This window comes from Manis pentadactyla, chromosome 12, assembly GCF_030020395.1.
Source record: "Manis pentadactyla isolate mManPen7 chromosome 12, mManPen7.hap1, whole genome shotgun sequence".
Taxonomy (NCBI): domain Eukaryota; kingdom Metazoa; phylum Chordata; class Mammalia; order Pholidota; family Manidae; genus Manis; species Manis pentadactyla.
Window position 1 is genome coordinate 34825956 of NC_080030.1, and position 19739 is coordinate 34845694.

The 19739-nt window shown below is 41.5% G+C and overlaps 1 protein-coding gene across 3 annotated transcripts in view; it reads left to right on the forward strand.

The window, feature by feature from the left end:
* Positions 1-19739, forward strand: part of PRKN (parkin RBR E3 ubiquitin protein ligase) — a 1272120-nt gene that overhangs the window by 1085722 nt on the left and 166659 nt on the right. For all 3 annotated transcript variants that reach the window (XM_036886760.2, XM_036886759.2, XM_036886761.2), the window contains exons 8-9: positions 1165-1226; positions 15613-15762. In XM_036886760.2, the coding sequence (XP_036742655.2) occupies positions 1165-1226; positions 15613-15762 (212 nt within the window). The remainder of the gene's footprint in view (positions 1-1164; positions 1227-15612; positions 15763-19739) is intronic.

Here is a 19739-nt window from a genome sequence, read left to right on the forward strand (position 1 = left end):
ATTTTTAAATTAGAAATTTCTTCATGTTGAACCAAAGTCTACTGCAGTAATTTTGACCTGTTGGTTTTAATCCTGCCATCTAGAATAAAGCACAAATCCAATTTCTCTTGCAAAGGCTAACTCCTTCACCCCTGTGAAGACAACAGTCCCCATCTTCTAAGCCTGGCCTCCCCCAAATGTCCTTGGTACTGTCCCCCATTCTTACATCACACCACTGAGTAACATGAGACAGTTAAGTGATTGCTCATTTTGCATACAACCCAATTCATTAATAGAAACTTCCACAGGTTATATAATCCATAGATTCTTACCTCACATAAACAGGCCTATGTATCAATTTTGTTTCCCAAGCTAATATTACAGATGACTGTGAACTAGTACTCTAGAATAAGTCTATTTAAAAAAGACAGGGATGGAACATACTTTAAGTGATAACTAAGCAGGCACTGGCATATATAGATATATAGAAGATATATGTGCGTATATATCTACATGTACACACACACACACATATATGTATGTATAATTACTTATGTCTTTCTACATATGTAATGTCAAAGCTCAAATGGGCTCTGGCTGACCGGGTGGAATGAGGTGGTGAGCACCAAGGCCTTCCCAGCCCTCCCCAGGTCTCTTCCATAGTGACCTTCCCAAACCCTCTAGTCTTGACAAAACCTCCTGGAGGAACGTGGCAAAGTTCTAGCCCACAGCCGAGTCCCATGAAGATGGGGTGCCCAGCCGCCCTGTCTTCATTCTTAACTCTCTGTGTGCAGGACCCCAGCCTGGCAGGAGAGGAAACAGGCTGTGACACAGTGAAATGAGCCAGTCCTCACCAGCACTCCCTCTCTGGCCCCGCAGAAGTAGGGACATGATGTGCTGTGGCATAGTACCCCAAAGGCCCCACAGAGGCCGGGTCACATCAGGAGGGGAGAATGGGCTTGGGCCGGCTCACAGGCAGCTCCTGCCCAGGGTCCCTGTAGGGGTCAGGCAGCAACCAGAGCTCCCCAGGAGGCTGGCTTTTTGTGCCTGGGGAAAATGTGTTTTGTGGGTGGGTATTAGTGCCCTCCTGCCCAGCACTGCTGTTCATAGTCACCATTGCATGTAAAAGCATACTCCTGCCCGAATGGGAATAACATGTTTGTGATTAATTCTCTTCTCTAACAGCTGGCTGCCCCAACTCTTTGGTTAAGGAGCTCCATCACTTCAGGATTCTTGGAGAGGAGCAGGTGAGTGGGCCTCTCAAAGGCTGTGCCAGAATGTCAGGGAAGATAGACACTAACGAGCCAGTCTGGGCCCCCTCCAGGGAGGCAGAGTGTGTCTCCTGACCCTCGTGGAGGGAAAAGCCACACTGGGGCAAGATGTGAGGATGTTCTTTTCCTCTTCTATCCATCAGCCCTGACAGGTTATTAATTGGTACATCTGCTACCTGCCAGAGCATTTCGTCTGAGGACACTGGCAGTAAGCAGGTTCGACGTAGTGGCAGATAAGCAAACAAAAAGTGCTGAGACAAGCTATGCCTAGGGGACCGGTCATCATGGGCAGCCCTGATATACTCATGTCCGTGGGTGGGGGTGCGGCTCTTCTCACCAGATCATTGGACTTTGTGTGTTATCTGTATTTCACTGCAGCCGCATTCTCTGTGGATGTGAGCATGTGACTTACATACAAAGGATGGTCCGTTTAAATTAGATTATCTAAATGCTGTGTTGTGCTCAGTGAGACATGTCAGATTTTAAATAGATGTGCTATGTAAATAATTCAGGATGCTAAATTATATATATGTGTGTGTGTGTGTGTGTATATTATATACACACACACACACACATACACTTTTCCTTTTTAAAAATAAGTCTCTTAGTGCTTATATGGAATTACAGACTCCATATCATTATGTTAAATCTTGATGTCAATTTATCTTCTAAATACTTACACCAAATCTCTGACAACATGGTGGCTGGCCTACCTTATGCTCTCATACTGCTTTTTTTCTCCCAGAGTTAGTCTTTGCCAGTTCTAACCAAAGAGCATGCAAATGGAGTTGTGACAGCTCAGTTTCATCAATGAGCTTTCAGTTTGTGTGTTTTTCTTGGTATGTGTATGTTGCAAAGTCGGACTGCCCATTTCCAATATGAGATGAAAACAGAAACGGTTTAATCAGAGGAGAATAAAAAAAAAAAACTGGAATCATCTCCAACTCCCTGAATTAACAGCTTTACAGTATGTCTCCTTCATTTTTCATATTGCAGATTTCCAGAATAGCAGGCATAAATGCCTATTCACATACAAGCAAAATCAATTATCCTCCATTACAGGTGAGAATTGGCAACTGATTCCCCTACATGTTACCTATTTATGAAAATTCCTGTATCTCACAGACATTTTCCTGGGAAAGCCTGAGGAATTTCTTAAAATAAAAATCATTGATTGTTACTCTGACATTTCTGCTCAGATAACGGAGCCTTCTCTTCTAACTTGTACCAGTATTTGCAAATTATTTCCATATTTATTCTGGAGTCTTTGGGTGATTAGTAGGAAAAGAAGCCAAGGATAATCATCTCCTTAGATTTGCATAGAATTCCAGCCACTTTGCATCTCCTAGAAATTCAGTTGAGCTGTAATCAAAGTCAACATTACTCTGAGGAGTTGTGCGACATGGCAACATCACAGCAATATTGATCTTTTTTTCCCGAACAGCCACATATCCTTCCTTCCTTCCTTTCTTTCATTCAAGACAGAAGAGAGATTGAGGGAGGCGGGGACCAGCAGTGGACTGCAGGAGAGACAGGGCACACCGGAGCCTGATGACTGGAATTAGGACAGGAGGACTTTGGAAGGATACAGAACTCAGGGCTTTGCAGGGCAATGCTTAGTGATACAAAGTCAGAGTGGAGAAAACATTTGAGGGAGCTGTGGGCTGGTGGTGTTCTTGGGCACGAGCCCATTTCCATGAAGGAAGAATGAGAGACATTGAGAATGCACTGAAGTTGCACAGCAGTTACTACTTTCTGACCCTGTGGCCGCTGATGGACAGGGTAGGGAAAAGGGATGCACCGAGTCCTGGGTGGGGTTGGGGCTGGGGTCAGGCCAGAGAACCAACCGGGGAGCCAGCAACCTCTTTGGTAACCGATAGAAACAGGACACACGGTCAGAGATGCTTCTATCCTGATGATACAGCACAAAACCTTGTGGTCTCAGGACAGATGACAGCTGAGGCTCCAGAGAGGACGCCGAGACCCCAGCCTGCCGCTCTGGCCCGTGGGGATGAGCAGCCTCCCCAGGAACTGGCAACACTCCCAGGCTCCCTCGGGATTCCTGAGGCAACTTTTATAACCCAATGGAATAAAATTTATATATAAATGTATGTAACAAGTACCCCTGGTTTTTCCATTTGTAGAAAAGGAAGAGTAGCATCCAGCCATCTCTTGGAAGTTTGTAAATAAATAGAATTGCCAAGTGGGCTGCATATATTAAGTGCTACACTAAAATGTTTCTGATTTAAATACTGCTTATACTCCATCCATAGACAGAACTAATAGCAACAAAGTAGACACTAAAATAAGTGTAATGTTCACTTAAAAGTGAGTTGATAAAACCTACACAGATACTGTTTACTGAATCATTACTGGATGGTAGAGAGGCTTACCAGCTATCTAATTTCTTTGTATGTAATTCCTTTCCATTTTCATTGATATTTAATAAACATTTGATTTTTGAGATTTGGGTTAAAAATAAATAATCAAATACTATAAATCACTAACTTCCTAAAATAAAAATACAATTAAAACTCCTTGGGATTTAAAATAATACATTTACTTTAGCCTCTTGATATATGTTTACGATTCATGTTTACAAATCATATTTATGTTTACGATTCACATTCATAAAGAACTTTCACCTTGTCCCCAAGTCCAAACTACTTGGTGAAGATATTTTCACACTGCAGGTATGTAACACTACTGCAGAGTTCTAGGGGAGCCCTAAAGAAACCAAATATGACAATTGTAAGTCCATAGAGTTTGAAGAGCCCTCAGAAGAATTTTAAGACTTTCCACCTTAGCTATAATTACTAGAATTTCAAGGAAATAACTTTCATTCATTTGGCAAACATTTTCAAATAGACTTCTGTACCACTGCTGTGCTAGGGCTCGATAAAAATGTAAAGAAAGAAGTCACAGGAACAAATCTAGTAAATGCTAAGATGGAAACAAACAGTGACTGAGCTGTCACCTATTTAGGTGAGGAGCCCAGGAACTCTGAAACACAGAGGCTGAGTGGGCACCCACCACTGCACCAGCTGGGATCACAAGAGTTGGGTAGAAGAGAAAAGCACGTGTTCCATGGTCCCCAAGGAGGCAAAGGGCTTTTGCTCTGTGTGAACAAAGTTAAATCAGTGTGGCTGGAAGATAATGGGGCAGTGATGGAAGATGAAGACCATTTAGACCACATATACCATGGCCAAGAGTTTATGTTTCATTCTGAGTTCAGTGGGAAATCTTTGAAAGCTTAAGCAGGGGCTGGCATTATCCAAATTACACTTTAAGGATGTCAGTCCTGTTGCAGTAGGAACATGGTCTAGATTAAGATGGCTGGCAGAAGAAATAGAAGTGAAGATTCAGAGGTAGAATTAAAGGTCTTGGTGATTGATTGGCTGTGGGTAGGGGAAATGAAGGGATCCTACAGTTCTTTTTTCCTGAGATGGTGCGATGGTAGGAAGGTGAAGGCAGAGGCAGGGAATCCAGAGCTCAATTTGGAACATGACTGCCTTAAGCACTGAGGAGATAAATCAGGATTTGGGTGTATGAGCTGGAGCTCACAGAAAAGAGAGGTCAGGAGTCAGGGATGGAGAGATATAGTTAGAGTCACTGGCATGCAGAAGGCATTTTAAATCCATGGCAGTTGCCAAGGGGAGATAAGAGAGTCGGGACCATCACTGAACCCTGAGCACCAACATTTGGAAATTCGGTAAAGAGTGGCAGCCAGCAAAGGAGACCGGGAAAGAGCCTCAAATAAAGTAGAAGAAAACCCAGAGATGTGTGGTATTGAGGGAGCCAAGAAAGGAAGCATTTGTCAGAAGAAGAGATGGGTATTTGTGTTGAATGCTAATGAGAAGCTGAATAAGATGAGGTCTGACAGTTGTCCTTTGCATAGGGCAACATGAAGATCACTGGTGACTACAACAAGAAGTTTTGTTAAAGAGTTTGGAGACAAGAGGCAGAATTTTATAGGATGAAGATTCAACAGAAGGGGAAGTCAGTTCCTTCCAGAAGTTTGCTATGAGAAGGAAAAGAGAAATGCAATGATAGAGGGAGGTTTCTTTAAAGATAGAGGAGGCTAGAGCTTGCTTTATGCTCACTGGAATGACCCAGTAGACATGGATTACTTGGTGATGTGGGAGAGAGATGAGCTAACCGAAGAAAGGAGCTACTTTAGCAGGTCAGAAGGGATCAAGGCAGCGATGGAGGAACTGACCCTTAGCAAGAGGAAGGCCACTTTCTTTGTTGTGAGAAGACAGAGTGGAGCAGTCGTACTGGTGGGAAGGGGACAATGGCCTCTGATGGCTCCATGAGGGCAGACACGTCTTTACTGCTGTATCTTCTCCACATGGAGGAGTGCTTGACACACAGAAGATGCTTGGTAAATGTTTGCTGAATGAATAAATCCTTTGCTCATGATTTCCCTCTTCTTGGCAAGATATGAAGCTATCCAGGTAACGTAGGAACCTGGCCTTTGTCATCTCAGGTGTGTCTCTGCACTAAGGCAGTTCAGTCAGACCTCACTCTGGAACGTTCCCTTGGTGTCCCGTCTTGTTCATTCCAGTTAGATATTCATAAATTTAAAGCCATCTATTGCAATCCAGAAAGTCTTTTAAAAAATTACTTGGGTCATTAAAGTTCTAATCTGTTCATTAAATATGCAATGGAACTACCCCTTTCATTGCTTCAAACCATGGAACTTCCAGACAATGAAATGTCTCCCTTCCCCTTCCTCTGACCTCAGAGTCACCCTGGAACCAGGAGCGTTACCTCAGGACTGAAGGAGACAGCGTCTGGAGAGGGACAAGGAGGGAGAGACGTGAAAATACTGTTAGAGCAAAGCCCAGACAGAGGCAGGGAAGAGGGGGACATAGGTGACAAGGGCCCCCGAAGGTCGAGACAGACCCCATTTCTCTGAGGGTGAGGCTCTCAGGTTTGCAGACTGTGGGTACTGCTCAGACCATTTCCCAGGACCAAATAGTATGCTCTGCTGAGTTGCCCTGTCAGGAGAGTGTGCTTAGCAGCCCTGTTCGTAAAGCTTCCAGAGGTCTCTGCGGTCCCGCCCGTGGTAGCGGGTGAAGCCCACCGTTCCCAGCTCTCCGCCTCGCCCGGCTCTTCCTGCCGTGGCTGCCGGGGCCACAGCGTGGAACACACAGAAAGGAGGTGAATGGTTTTGACCTCCTTTCCAGAAGAGTCCGCAGCCACTGGAAGTTGAGATCTTTCTGGCATCATGTCATCTGAAACATCTGAAAAAGAAAAAAAAACTTAATAAATAATCCAGGATACAGTCTGTTGCTCTAATTATGTTTCAGGTATTGTTTGATCCGTTCCCTCCTACATTTGATTTCAGCCATCCTAATGGTTGCTTTTTCTATGCAATGAGCAAGGTCCAGCCCTTTCTCTGTCCAATTTACTTCATCAATCGATGGCAGATGTCCAGAGATGAAGAAAGCATTATTAGCAAGAGAACAGAGAATACAAATGGCAGTGTGGCAGGCACGCCCAGGCAGCTGTCACCAGCTCCCCCAGGGGCTAAGTACCTGCAAATAAAGAAAAATAACATGAAGATTACCAAGAATTTAAGGAGTGTTTTTGCTTGTTTGTTTGTTTGTTTTGTGGGGTTTTTTTCCTAGTATGTATAGAAAATAGAGCATCCTCTGCTTAGCAAGGGAAAATGGATCAATCATAACTCTGCGTTCCTCTATAAAGTTACTTTAGAAATTTTATCCACAGAGGAAGGGCTATAATAAACTGTTTTTCATTAGTTTCTAAAAGCTGACCAAGGAGCAGTGAGCTGAAAGGTTTTTTAATTAAAGGGGAAAAAAAATGAAAGAAAGAAAGTGCAGGAAGCTTGGTCCTGAGGAAAGGGTGGTGGTTAGAGGGGCAGCCCTGACTCAGTTCCCTGCACGTGTGCTCTTCAGCAAAGGGCTGGACTCCATGACTCAGGTGTCCCCTGTTACTTCCCAGGGGGGACAGAGAACGGACTGTGTCGGCAGTGTCCGCACAGTCAGCCGGCATCGAGTATAATTCAGTGAGCAGTATCTCTGATGAGGACTTCTCTCGTCCACGGGAGACAGCAGAGCAGCCCGGGAGGGAATCCCCAGGCGCTCCTGGCTCGGACTTAACACAACTTCAGGTGGCAAGTGAGATAGGCCGAGCCTGGGCAGGGGTTGCATCTGCAGCTGTACCTGAGTGCCCCCAAAAGGAAACTCTGGAAACTTCTGCAGCAGAACAAACAGCATCCCTCCTTGCTCGGAGGGTCTGCCAGGCCACACACAGCTCCCTGGTTGCTGACAAGCAGTGACTCATTTTGACAGAAGTTTGCCAGCTTTCCCAGATCTGGGTTTTACCTAGTATCCTTATACTTCAAGTTTTCTTGCAGTTTTCAAATTTAGATTCCTTCTTGCTTCCTTTTCTTATGAAAGCATGTGAATTAAACATCACAGTGAAGCTGTGTGTGTCCTGCTACATAGGAGAGGCCTTTTGAGTGGTTTTCCGGGGGTGCAGGACAGTTAGGGATAGGATAGTATGGCACACTTCCTTCCCAGACTGACCCCTCGGGTGACCACCCATACTCAGCACGCGGCCAGTGGCTGGCGTGAAAGGTGATGCTAACCGGCCAATATGGGACTTGAACCTGTGACCAGAACAATACTCTACACAACCCAACCCCTCTAACTGCCTACAGACTACCCAAATATGACCTTTATTTGATTATACTTTCCATGACTCATTATTTAGAGTCTTCAAATATAAGTTTATTGATTCTTATTAATTCTATATCTTAAAATGAATATTTTCTGTTCTTAAGAGAATCCATGAGTTCACATAAAGCCTGAATAATTTACTCCCTAAATAAATGAAATATAAACCACAGCAATAGTCAAGATTTTATCTAGATGAATCATACTAATGGAATGTTTTCATTATGATCTAATGAAATGTAGGAGATCTTTTTTTACGTTTTCCCTTAGGTACAGAACTGATTCGTTAATATTAACATTTATTCCCAAAATGTTTGCAAATGTGATGTTGTCAACTCTAAATTATCTTAGTTATCTGTCTCTGGATTATCCACTCCATGAAAGTCTGTCTAGAAATTTGCAAACCAGTTTTGATTAATAGTTTTGAACAGCAGAAGTTGGCAAGTAAGTATTAACATATCTACACATATAGAAGCACGCATACAAACACTGGCCGTGATTCCAAACACAAACATTGCATAAGTGACTTTTTAGAGAATTTGCTACTTTTGAGCTCACCTAAGAATAGATTCTATACAGACTGAGTCCATATTGCAAATTAATCACATTCCTCCCACTTAGGTCTGTTTATAAAGTGCTAACCAGTATTGACAAGTAAAAGAAGCCCTTGGACATAACACAAGTGGTATTTACAGATCAGTGCCTGTTCCTTTTCACCAGTTGGGGTCCATGTATCACTTTATCACTATTGTATATATTTTACCCTCAGGTGAATATATCTATTCGGTTGTACGTAGTGCTAATCCATCACCAGTCTCCTGAAGTGTATGGTAGGGTTCTTTCAGAGCACTCTCAGCTTGGGCTGGAACATAGTTGAAAGGTATGCAGGGAAATTTGAGACATAGTTGAAGGGAACTAAATAAGGACTTCTGCTAATGACATATACAGCGTAACAGGTCTAAATTATTTCCTTAGGGCATTAAACCCTCTATGAATACTAGCATCTTATTGATGCACTCTAGGTCAAGTGTTTCTCTTGTAAGTCTCACACTGTTTAAAAAAGAGTAATGCATAAGTAGGCATAGGTTTTATTTCAGATGTTGTATGCACTTTTCAGTCATCAAAAATTGCCAGGCATATAAGTTAAAATATTTGTCTTCCTTTAGAAAAGCATTTGTTTGTTCAAGTGTATATCATAAATACAATGAATATGAGTCATTTCTTATAAATTCCTTAGCTAATGAATGGAAAGAGGAGGAACATAGCTCTACATGTTCCATCAGTATTTTCGACCACTCTGCATGCAGTCAGCAAGAATTTCTAAAGTGTTATTAGACATCCATAGCTCAACTTCTTCCGAGATAAAAACTGTTGTCATGGAAGTAAAATTGCTTAACTTAATTAAATAGATAGGTGATCTGTCATCAAATTAGAAAACAGCAAATTACTTAAGAGCAATTTATTTAAAATATAAAAACAATTTATGTAGGTAAAACTATCCTACATCACTCTATTATTGATTCCCATTGCCGCTGATTATTTCATTAGAAGGCTTTCATTAAGTGCCACTTAATGGAGTTAGATTTCATTCATTCATTCCACCATTTATTGTGTACCAACTATGGACAAGACATTATGCTAAATTCAGGAGCTTTAAGTACATAAAAAAGATAGCAGGAGAGAGTGCAAAGGGTCTGTGGTAAGGTCTGAAGGGACTGGGGCACTCACGTCCCAGGGACTCACAGAACTTCACCAGCCAAAGATCTCAGTCAGGACACTGAGGAGAAATTTGCTCAAAATAGAAAAAGGTAAAAAGAAAGAAAAAGTCCAGTTAAAATGAGGTAACAGAATTGATAAATCACAGGAAGTGAGCCCCTATATTTTTGAATGCTCCAAAAAAAAACAGGAGAAGCTCTAGAGTCTTTAAAAGCTATACTGAATCGTACTTTCTTCTAAAATTTCAGACCAAATTCAGGGAAACTAAGTAACAGAAAAGAACAAGGTAAGATCCCACAGAGAAGAACAAAGTTAAATCCCACAGAAAGTTTTTAAGAGGACAAGGGCAGTGAAGAGCAGAATAACACCCTGAGAGCCAATGAAAGTATGTCGGGCAGGCAGGCCCACAAAATCCGGTGAAAACTAAAGTAACTATCTCAGAGGAATTTTTAAGAACTACACAAATACAAATAAATAACAACAGATATTGTCTTAAGAGAAATAGTGCAAAGGAAGACACTTCTAAACAATGAAGATAAAGTAAAATAAAGGATTCCAGGAATGTTGATGGATTTAGAAGTGGAATAAAGAAGATCCAATATGTGTACACACGAAGTCCCATGGGCTAAGCATCATAGCAAGAGAATAGAGCAAATACTAAAAGCTAAATTCAAGACAACGTCCCTGACATTGTGAAATTGATCACAAAAAGACCAGCACCAGGATGTATTCTAATAAAACTACTAGTTTCTAAAGAAAAAGGGGGGATAAAATCCCTTGAGCATCTGGGCAAAAAGAATTCACTTGTAAAGAAAAATAAAAATCATATTGTCATCAAGCTTGTCCATAACAGTTTACACCAAAAAACATGGAGTAAGATGTTTGAGATAGTCGAGGGGGAATAAAATGTGAATCCAGCACTCTGTATCAAGGGACATAAATGTTAAGGACTGGCAGTAAGCATTAAGTGTGTGTGTGTGTACACGTGTGCACACGCACATAGAATTAAGATAACACTGGGAGAATATATTTGTAAATGACATATCCAACAAGGGGTTAACATCCAAAATATACAAAGAACTTACACACCTCAACACCCAAAAAGCAAATAACTGGATTAAAAAATGGGCAGAGGATATGAACAGATACTTCTCCAAAGAAGAAATTCAGATGGTCAACAGGCACATGAAAAGATGCTCCACATCACTAATCATCAGGGAAATGCAAATTAGAACCACAATGAGACATCACCTCACACCAGTAAGGATGGCCAGCATCAAAAAGACTAAGAACAACAAATGCTGTCGAGGATGCGGAGAAAGGGGAACCCTCCTACACTGCTGGTGGGAATGTAAGCTAGTTCAACCGTTGTGGAAAGCAATATGGAGGTTCCTCAAAAAACTAAAAATAGAAATACCATTTGACCTGGGAATCCCATTCTTATGAATTTACTCAAAGAAAACAAGTTCTCAGATTCAAAAAGACATATGCACCCCTATGTTTACTGCAGCACTATTTACAATAGCCAAGATATGGAAGCAACCTAAGTGTCCATCAGTAGATGAATGGATAATGAAGATGTGGTACATATACACAATGGAATACTATTCAGCCATAAGAAAGAAACAAATTCTACAATTTGCAACAACATGGATGGAGCTGGAGGACATTATGTTCAGTGAAATAAGCCAGGTGGAGAAAGATAAATGCCAAATCATTTCACTCATTTGTGGAGTATAACAATGAAGCAAAACTGAAGGAACAAAAGAGCAGCAGACTCAGAGACTCCAAGAGGGGCTAGTGGTTACCAAAGGGGAGGGGTGTGGGAGGGCGGGTGGGGAGGGAGGGAGAAGGGGGCTGAGGAGTATTGTGTTTAGTACACATGGTGTGGGGGATCACGGGGAGAACAGTGTAGCACAGAGAAGGCACATAGTGGATCTGTGGCATCTTACTACACTGAGGGACAGTGACTGCATTGGGGTATGGGTGGGGACTTGATAATATGGGTAAATGTAGTAACCACATTGTTTTTCATGTGAAACCTTCATAAGAGTGTATATCAATCATACCTTAATTTTTAAAAAAAGAATTAACATGAAAATTGGAAGAAAAGCATAGTATGAAGTGGCCATATGTTTCAACAATGTAGTAGAGAACATTGTGGCAGGAAAATGAGGAGAGCCTCTGGAAATGTATCTAAAGTTTTTAGTGTTCATATCCTTGGTGTGATAGTCTCGGTGTTACTGTAAAATCCTTGTATGGACCACGTGATATAAAACAAATGAGTTGTTACGGGATATTGCGATTCTGTCACCCTCTGTGTTCTTGAGAACCAGTGTGGAAGGAAGGAGATACTGATGTAAAATGGAAAATATTATGTAGAATCTTTATAGTTCTGCAGTACCTACCCTCTTAGCAAATTTCAGGTATATAATATAGTATCATTGACTGCACTCCCCATGTTGTTCACTAGGTCTCCAGAACTTACCTTACAAAACTGAAGCCTCCTACTCATTTTGGGCAGGCCAGGCGTACAGGTGGACAGTCCAGTGGCATGAGGTAGAGCACACCAGAGTTCAATCAGTATTTACTGAAATCATTCACAGTTACAGGGGGGCATGTTGTGTACCAAGGCCACCTAGGCTGGGAGTGACCGAGGAACGTGTCACCTCTGCACAAGTCTGACAAGCCTCACCTGGCTTAGTGCCAACTTCCACTGGCTCTGCACTTGCTACTGGGTGTTGGTGGAAAAAAACGGATGACTCTACTGATGAGTTTCCCTTTAAATTATAATCTCTTACCTCAAACGGGCTCTTAGTACTGCCTCGGGTAGAGATGACTCCCTTCATCCACTCCCTCTCCCTTTATTGTTGATGCCTCTTCTCAAATTCCCAAAGCCACCTCTGCACCTGCTCAAGGCCAGAGCTCCTCTTCTAGCTGACAATCCATTGACCTGTCACTTCTTACTCATTCCCTTCAGCATTTGAACATATTGTTATTTCCATTTTCAAGATACTGCTTACAGTTCACAGCCCCCTTGAGCTGCTGTCCCATGTCTCTGCTCCCCTTTTCAGCCACACTCCTGGAAAAAGTGTCCATTCTCAGGGAATTCCTCTCCCCCAGTTCTCTCTTGACTTCACTCCAGTGAAAGTCTTGGCTCCAGACTCCACTGAGATGGCTCCTGTCAAGATCACATGGCATCTACGTTTCCACCTCCAGCCTGTTTTAAGTAACTGACTTATCTGCAGCCTTTAACACCATTTATCATAACACCCTCCTTGAGATATATTTTTCCTTTGCCTTCCAAGAACATCGCATCCCTCTCATTTTCCACCTGCCTCAGAGGCTGCTGGTTTCCAGTCTGCTCTGCAAGCTCCTTCTCTTTTTCCCTGCAAAATTTAGACAATCTCATCCTGTCTCGTGGTTATTGACACAACACTGTCAAATCAAACTTAACAAGATCTATAGATATAACCCAGTGCCAAACTTTAATAATAACTTCAAGGATGTGGGTATGAAACACAAACAAAGCACAGATAAGTCCAGGTCACTTACCACAGTTCCTTAGATCCCTTCTTGGCATATTAGGATGTACTCTAGGCAAGATTTATTAAATGAGGTCTCTGATTAGTTCACGGAATGATCATTAACATGAAATATCTTAATTACATAAACTCTCATCATCACTTGATGAAACATCTTCATCTTATCCCATGATAATTGCATAGCTATGACATTTTTCAGAGAGGCTTGCCCCATAAGTTCATATATTCTAGTTTACTTGCCATAAACAATCATAGTCCAAGTGTTTCCTACTAAATGCATTACATAGATAAGAACTTTTTGCTAGCAAATACCATTGTCTGTATGTACTGTTAGCATGTTTACCAGGAGATCTGACCAAGTAATCTTTCTTTTTTTCCTGGGGCCACACAAATGAGAAAATGGATGGTACCTCTGATGTTTTCCTTCCCAGTTCTACATGCATTTATGACTTCAAAATCTGCGACCTACATCTTTCTCTTGAACTCCAAACTCACATATTCAATTAGCCACTCAACATTTTGACTTAGCTGTGTAGTAGATATCAAACTGAATACGAACAAAATAGAATCAATGCTTCCTTTTCTCAACTCCCTAAACACACACACACACACCCCTTTCTTCTTCTCGGTCTTCCAGTCTCGGTAATATTCTCTTGCTCGCTCGCTCTTAACCAATCTCTTTCTGTCTTTACGTCTTCTCAGGGAAAAACATTACATTCATGTCTGACTCCTTTCTCTCTCACACATGTATCCAATCTGCCTAAAAATGTTGCCACGTCTACATTCAAAACACATCTACGACTCAACCACGGACCCGCACCTCCTCCACTACCTTGCTGGGTCAGGTCACCACGTTCTCTCATGCGAATCACTGAAGGAACCTCCTACCTGCATCTCTGCTCCCTGCTTCCCTCCTTGCCCCCAAGAGTCGGTTATGAACATATCAGCTGCGTGGCTCTCTTTAAAACATTAGTCAAATTATGTCACTCCACAGCTCAAGTGTCGCCAGTGGTTCCCGCATCTCAGAAGAGCAGCCAGCGTTCTTGCAGTGGCTGTCAAGGACCTAAACATCTAGCTCCACATTTGCCCTCCGACTTCACCTCTGTCACTTCTCCTCTGTTCCCTCTCCCTTGGCCACGCTGGCTTCTCGGCTCTGCCTCAGAAGAGCAAAGCCCATCCTGACCTCTGGACCTCTGCCATGCCCCACCTTCAGCCTGGACGGCTCATTCCTCTGGGTGGCCACGTGGCTCCTTTCCTAATCTCCCCCCACTGTTTGCTGAAAGATACCTGCTTTATAAGGCATCCCCTATCTCCTAACCACCTCTTTAAAATTGTAATTCCCATTTTCCCTGGGATTTCTTCTCTTCTCTGTTTTTTATTCCCCTACCCATGAAATATTATACAGTTGAATCTTTCAGAATGGATTGTTATAGTCTCGTGGATGATAGCAGTTTTGTTCCCTGCTCTATCCGCAGTCCCCACTGTAGGGTCTGGCACATAGTCGGTTCTTAATAAATGTATCAATTAAGCAATTGTTGAGCAAATCTATTTGACTTGATCTGAGTTTAGAGAAGAATATGATCAAATAATGCAAAGAACAGTAACTTACAGCTGCAGAAAGGAGGACCTTGGAAATTGCACTGTGGTGTGTGGGTTTTATTCTGCAGGCTAGTGAATTGAAGGAGAATTGAGCCAAGCAGTGGCACAAAGAAATGATGTCAAGAATAAAAGAGGTCGTGCTTTAAAAATAAGAATAATGATGAAAGGAAAATTTTGTTTTCTAATGTTAGTCTCTTCATCAAACTGAATATACTCAGTGATATAGTGTGGTGACATTACATTGTACGTGTGCACCATTAGTGTGTTTACCAGGAGATTTGACCAAGTAATCTTTTTTTCCTGGGGCCAGACAAATGAGAAAATGGATGGTATCTCTGATGGAATATTGGGATATTGGGACCTTTTCGAAATGATTTAAAAAACCCATAGACTCCTGAAGAGAGGCATGAAAATATACCACTTAATGAGATTGGTAATGCTGCATTATAAATGTCCATAACTTAAAATACAGGTATGCTCCCTAAAGTGTGCATGAAATAAGACTGTGAGATGCAGTTGGTAGAAAGTAGTATTAAAAAATCGAACTTTGGAAAATTATTTTCTGAAGACAAATTTCTAGAAATACAAAGAATAAAATGCTTCACCCATTTTGCCAGTTGGAATTGGGAAGCCTTTCTCTACCTTGGATGGTTCTTGATCCGCCTCATCCCACTCCATTTTTTAACTGAAACAGATTAATCAGGAAATCCCACACACCATCAACTATAAACATTTTGGCTGAAACAGCACATATCAGTACTGTCACTTATAAAAACTCATGTTGTTTTTTTACAGTACAACCGGTACCAGCAGTATGGCGCTGAAGAGTGCGTGCTACAGATGGGGGGCGTGCTTTGCCCCAGCCCTGGCTGCGGGGCGGGGCTGCTGCCCCCCCAGGGAGAGAGGAAGGTCACCTGTGAAGAGGTCAATGGCCTGGGCTGCGGGGTGAGTACCAAACACACCACTGGGTGTTGATGTGCGTGTGTGTATTTGCTTTGACAAGTTGGATTGGATTCTATATTTGTTTTATTATCATTTCCCTTTGCACTCAGACACCTTTGAATTGATGTATAGGAAAAGAAATTTTTCAATTCTTATACTGGATCCCAGATATGAATATATATATATATAATTTGGGTGGTAAAGAAAGAGTAATATTAAGATTTTTATGTATTGTTTGTCATTACTGTAAGACGTTGCAAATCACTGGAACAGACTTTCAAACTCTTCTTCCAATGTTTGGCTGATTCAGAGCAAAATCGTGTTATTTCTTCAGTGTTGGTTTTAAGTAGACGGGAGTGAAGAAGAAAGAGAATTCCCCATCAGTGATGTCTTAGCAACATTGTTTTCCTAAGTACTTCAAGAAATAAAATGAAGATTAATATGGGAAAGCTGAATGTTATTGTGTCATAAAAATAACATTTAAATAAAGATGAGCAAAACTAATGGGGCCTCTTAGGGAAGCAGCATAAGGAACATGGAAGATGTTTGTTCTAAGAGGTCAACCAATTTGACCTAGACAGCTTCTAGAATGAATTTATGACTGCAAGTGGATGCTGAAGGGATGAGCGGAGCATAACTCAACCACAAAAAGGCTTACTAAATTAGAGGTTTAAGTGACAAATGAATAATAATCCTGATATTAAATTTCATGCAGGCAGGAAAAGGAAGAACGTGTATGTGCTTATAAAATGCTATTGAATTTTGATAGGAAAACATTTCTTTTAAAATTGCAACTTCATGAGGAGCTTTGTGGAAGAAATGCTGATGGCAGAGGCATATTACCCAGGCCTAGTTTTTTGCTAAGCACTGTCTAAGTTGGCATCTGTTGTCCTTAGTAAAACTTCTTATCTGTCACGCAGTGGGGCTCACAAAGCGATAAAGGGGTGGAAGAGGAAGTTAAAAAATAATGAGATACCATGATGCCTAGGTAGAAAGAAATACCCCTGAATTAATCATTATGATTGCATTAGAATGAAAGCTCAAGTCCTGTTTGTTCGCTTGGAAATTATGGAAATCAAGCTACACTGTCATCATCATTTACTGTATAATCTGTACCAATTGTGCAAGTCCTCAGCAAGCTGCCAAATTTCAGAATCAGAATGCTAGGGAATGTTCTCTCTTAAAATGAGTTCCAATAGCTTTTAACTAATGGCTAAATTGTATGCTTCTGCCTGCTAATTGCCTACTTTGTTCTATTTGCTAAAGTGGGATTTTAAGATAACTTCATGAGGTGGAGAGTTTCTCCAGCCCATCTTCTACATTCAGTTGTCCACCTAACTTTACAGAACTTCAAAGGATATATGTAATTTTAAGTTTTGAACAACTTTATCTTTCCTTTCTTACATGTTGTGACATTGTTAGCAAGTAACATACACATTTAAGTTCCAAATCAGGAGAAATTTCTTTGCAAGTGAATGGAATTGCTTTAATACCTTTGGGTTAAGACAGTTTAGGGCACACCTTACCTGAGGAGGACTGCTGTCTTCAGGATGTTTCTGTGTCCTTTGGAAATCCGAGGTAACAAACTTTATTTTATTTTTAATTATTCTGTTTTGTTGTTTGGGGAGGTGTGCTTGTCAGTTTGTATTTGGTTATCTGTTGCTATGTAACAAATAACCTCAAATTCTAAACATTAAATTAACAAACACTTACTATATCCTAGCATTTCTGAGGGTCAGGAATCCATGAGCAGCATAGCTGGGTGGCTGCAGCTCAGGTCTCTCATGACGTTTCAGTCAAGCTGGGTTGCAGTTATCTGAAGGCTTGACTGGGGCTGGAAGATCCATTTCCAAACAGCTCATTCACATGACTCTTGGCCAAAAAGGCCTCAGTCATCACTGGATTTTGGCAGGAGGTCATATTTCCTCACCATTGGGCCCTTTGTTTAGGCTGATCGACCTCAGGGTAGCAGCTAGGTTACCCAGAGCAAGTAATCCGAGAGAGAGTGCGGAGAGAAAGCCACAGAGCCTTGTGTGACCTGATCCCCAAAGGGTATGCCCTTATGTTGACTTTATTCCACTCATTAGAACGAGGGTACTAGATCCAACCCACCCACAAAGGGAGGGATATTAGGCTCCATTTAAAAATATATCAGCAAATTCGTGGACCTATTTTGAACCACCGGTTTGCAACTTGAAGAAGTTGAAAAAAGAACAAAAGGAAATGGTTTTCTACAGCATGCACTTGGCCCCATGCTTCCTCTCCTTCCACCTTCGTGGCCCTGATTCCCATATTCTTTGAGGTTTGAACCAATTCCCATTGCTTTGGCTTGTCAACAGAAATTAATTTACCTCATCACTGCCCTTTCCCTTCAATTCCTCAACTTTCACAAAAAGACATTAACCCAGTTTACGTGCCTTTTGGGATTCTGTGGTAGTTAAAAAGGAGATTGAGTTGGATGCCTTAAGTTCAAATTCTGGCTCCTCAAGGTCTTAAACTTTCTGTGCCTTAGCGTCTTCATCTCTGGAGTGCAGCATATTATAGTAACCCTGTGTAAGACTATTATGAATATTAAATGAAATGATGGATGTAAAATGCTCAGAATAGTCCTGGTAAAAGTTGCATATTTATTTAATAATTAATCGAAAGTTCAATCAATATTTATCAGAGGGTTACCTGAAAGACCCAATATTCAAGGAAAATTACTTACAGGACATTCATTTCATCCTCTCTTCCAGATATTCCAGACTCAAACAAGTCAAATTAATAGGGAATTAACTACTGAGCCCTCACTATTTTAGGCCTTCAAAGAATTACTTTTCCTACATGGGACTTTGGTGCAATATCATTTGTTTAAATTGCCATATTTATACAGAAAACTTGATGCCTGTGGTTCAGGACATCCCAATGGACTTTTCTATGAGCAGCCATGGGGGTTATTCCAAAATGATCTTCACAACAGGAGCACTTTTGCTTGTCCTGCGAAAAGTTGTCCTTAAGGATGTTGTGAATTGTACAACCATTAAGCCTTTCCTGGGAAAGCCGGCTGCAAGAAGACCTAGAGCACTTTGTAGGCTATCTATAGTATATACGGGGGCCATTAATAGAACAGACTGGGGCTCTCAGATCCCCCTTCACTTTCTTCCTTTCTCCTCCCCTTTTCCTGATGTCTGCTGTTTTGCTGTGATTTGTGCATCCTCATAAGCTGCCAATCTTTAATGCATTTAAGAGTGGTAATGAAAAATTGTTGTGTGGATGAAATTGTGGATAGTTTATGTTGATTCAGAGGCAGAACAGAGCCCAGTAAGTAGAAGATAAAGGAGGATGACTCTCTGCTCAGCATTTGCTCTAACACCATGGATAACCAAAAACACAGGCTGCCTCAGGGAGTAGTGAGCACCTCAGCCCACACCAGTGTTCAAGGAAAGTCATGATAGCAAAACTGTGGAAGGATCATGGAGTCTTAGATGTGGAAGAAGCCCTGGAAACCATTAAACTGGGTGGGACTTGGCTGTAGTTTACAGGTTTATTGAAAGATATCCACAAATCCACCAGCACTTAATCTTTCCTCCACTTATAATATTAAAAAAGTACAACTCTTACTATGTCGGTATCTAGGAAATCCTTGATGTTACAGGAAAAGATCTCTCTCATGTATAAAAAGGTTGAGAACCAAATGCCCTGTCACTCACAGGATTTAAAAACTAAACTGTAGATGGTGATGTGCCCATGGACACCTATTTGCAAAGCTGAGTACACTGATATGTTGAGCTGCAGGCCTGGTTCTAATCTTCTTGTCAGTCAGCCCCCACTGAATGCCTGGATGACCCCCATACACCCAGGATTGCTGTTATATATGGTTTCCATCCAAAGAAACAGACTTCAGCGTTTGTGTTGTCTTTGGCTTCTCTAAAATAGGTGAAGCCAAAACTAAGGTTAGTACATGACTCTCTTACTCAAATACATAGTAACATCCTTTG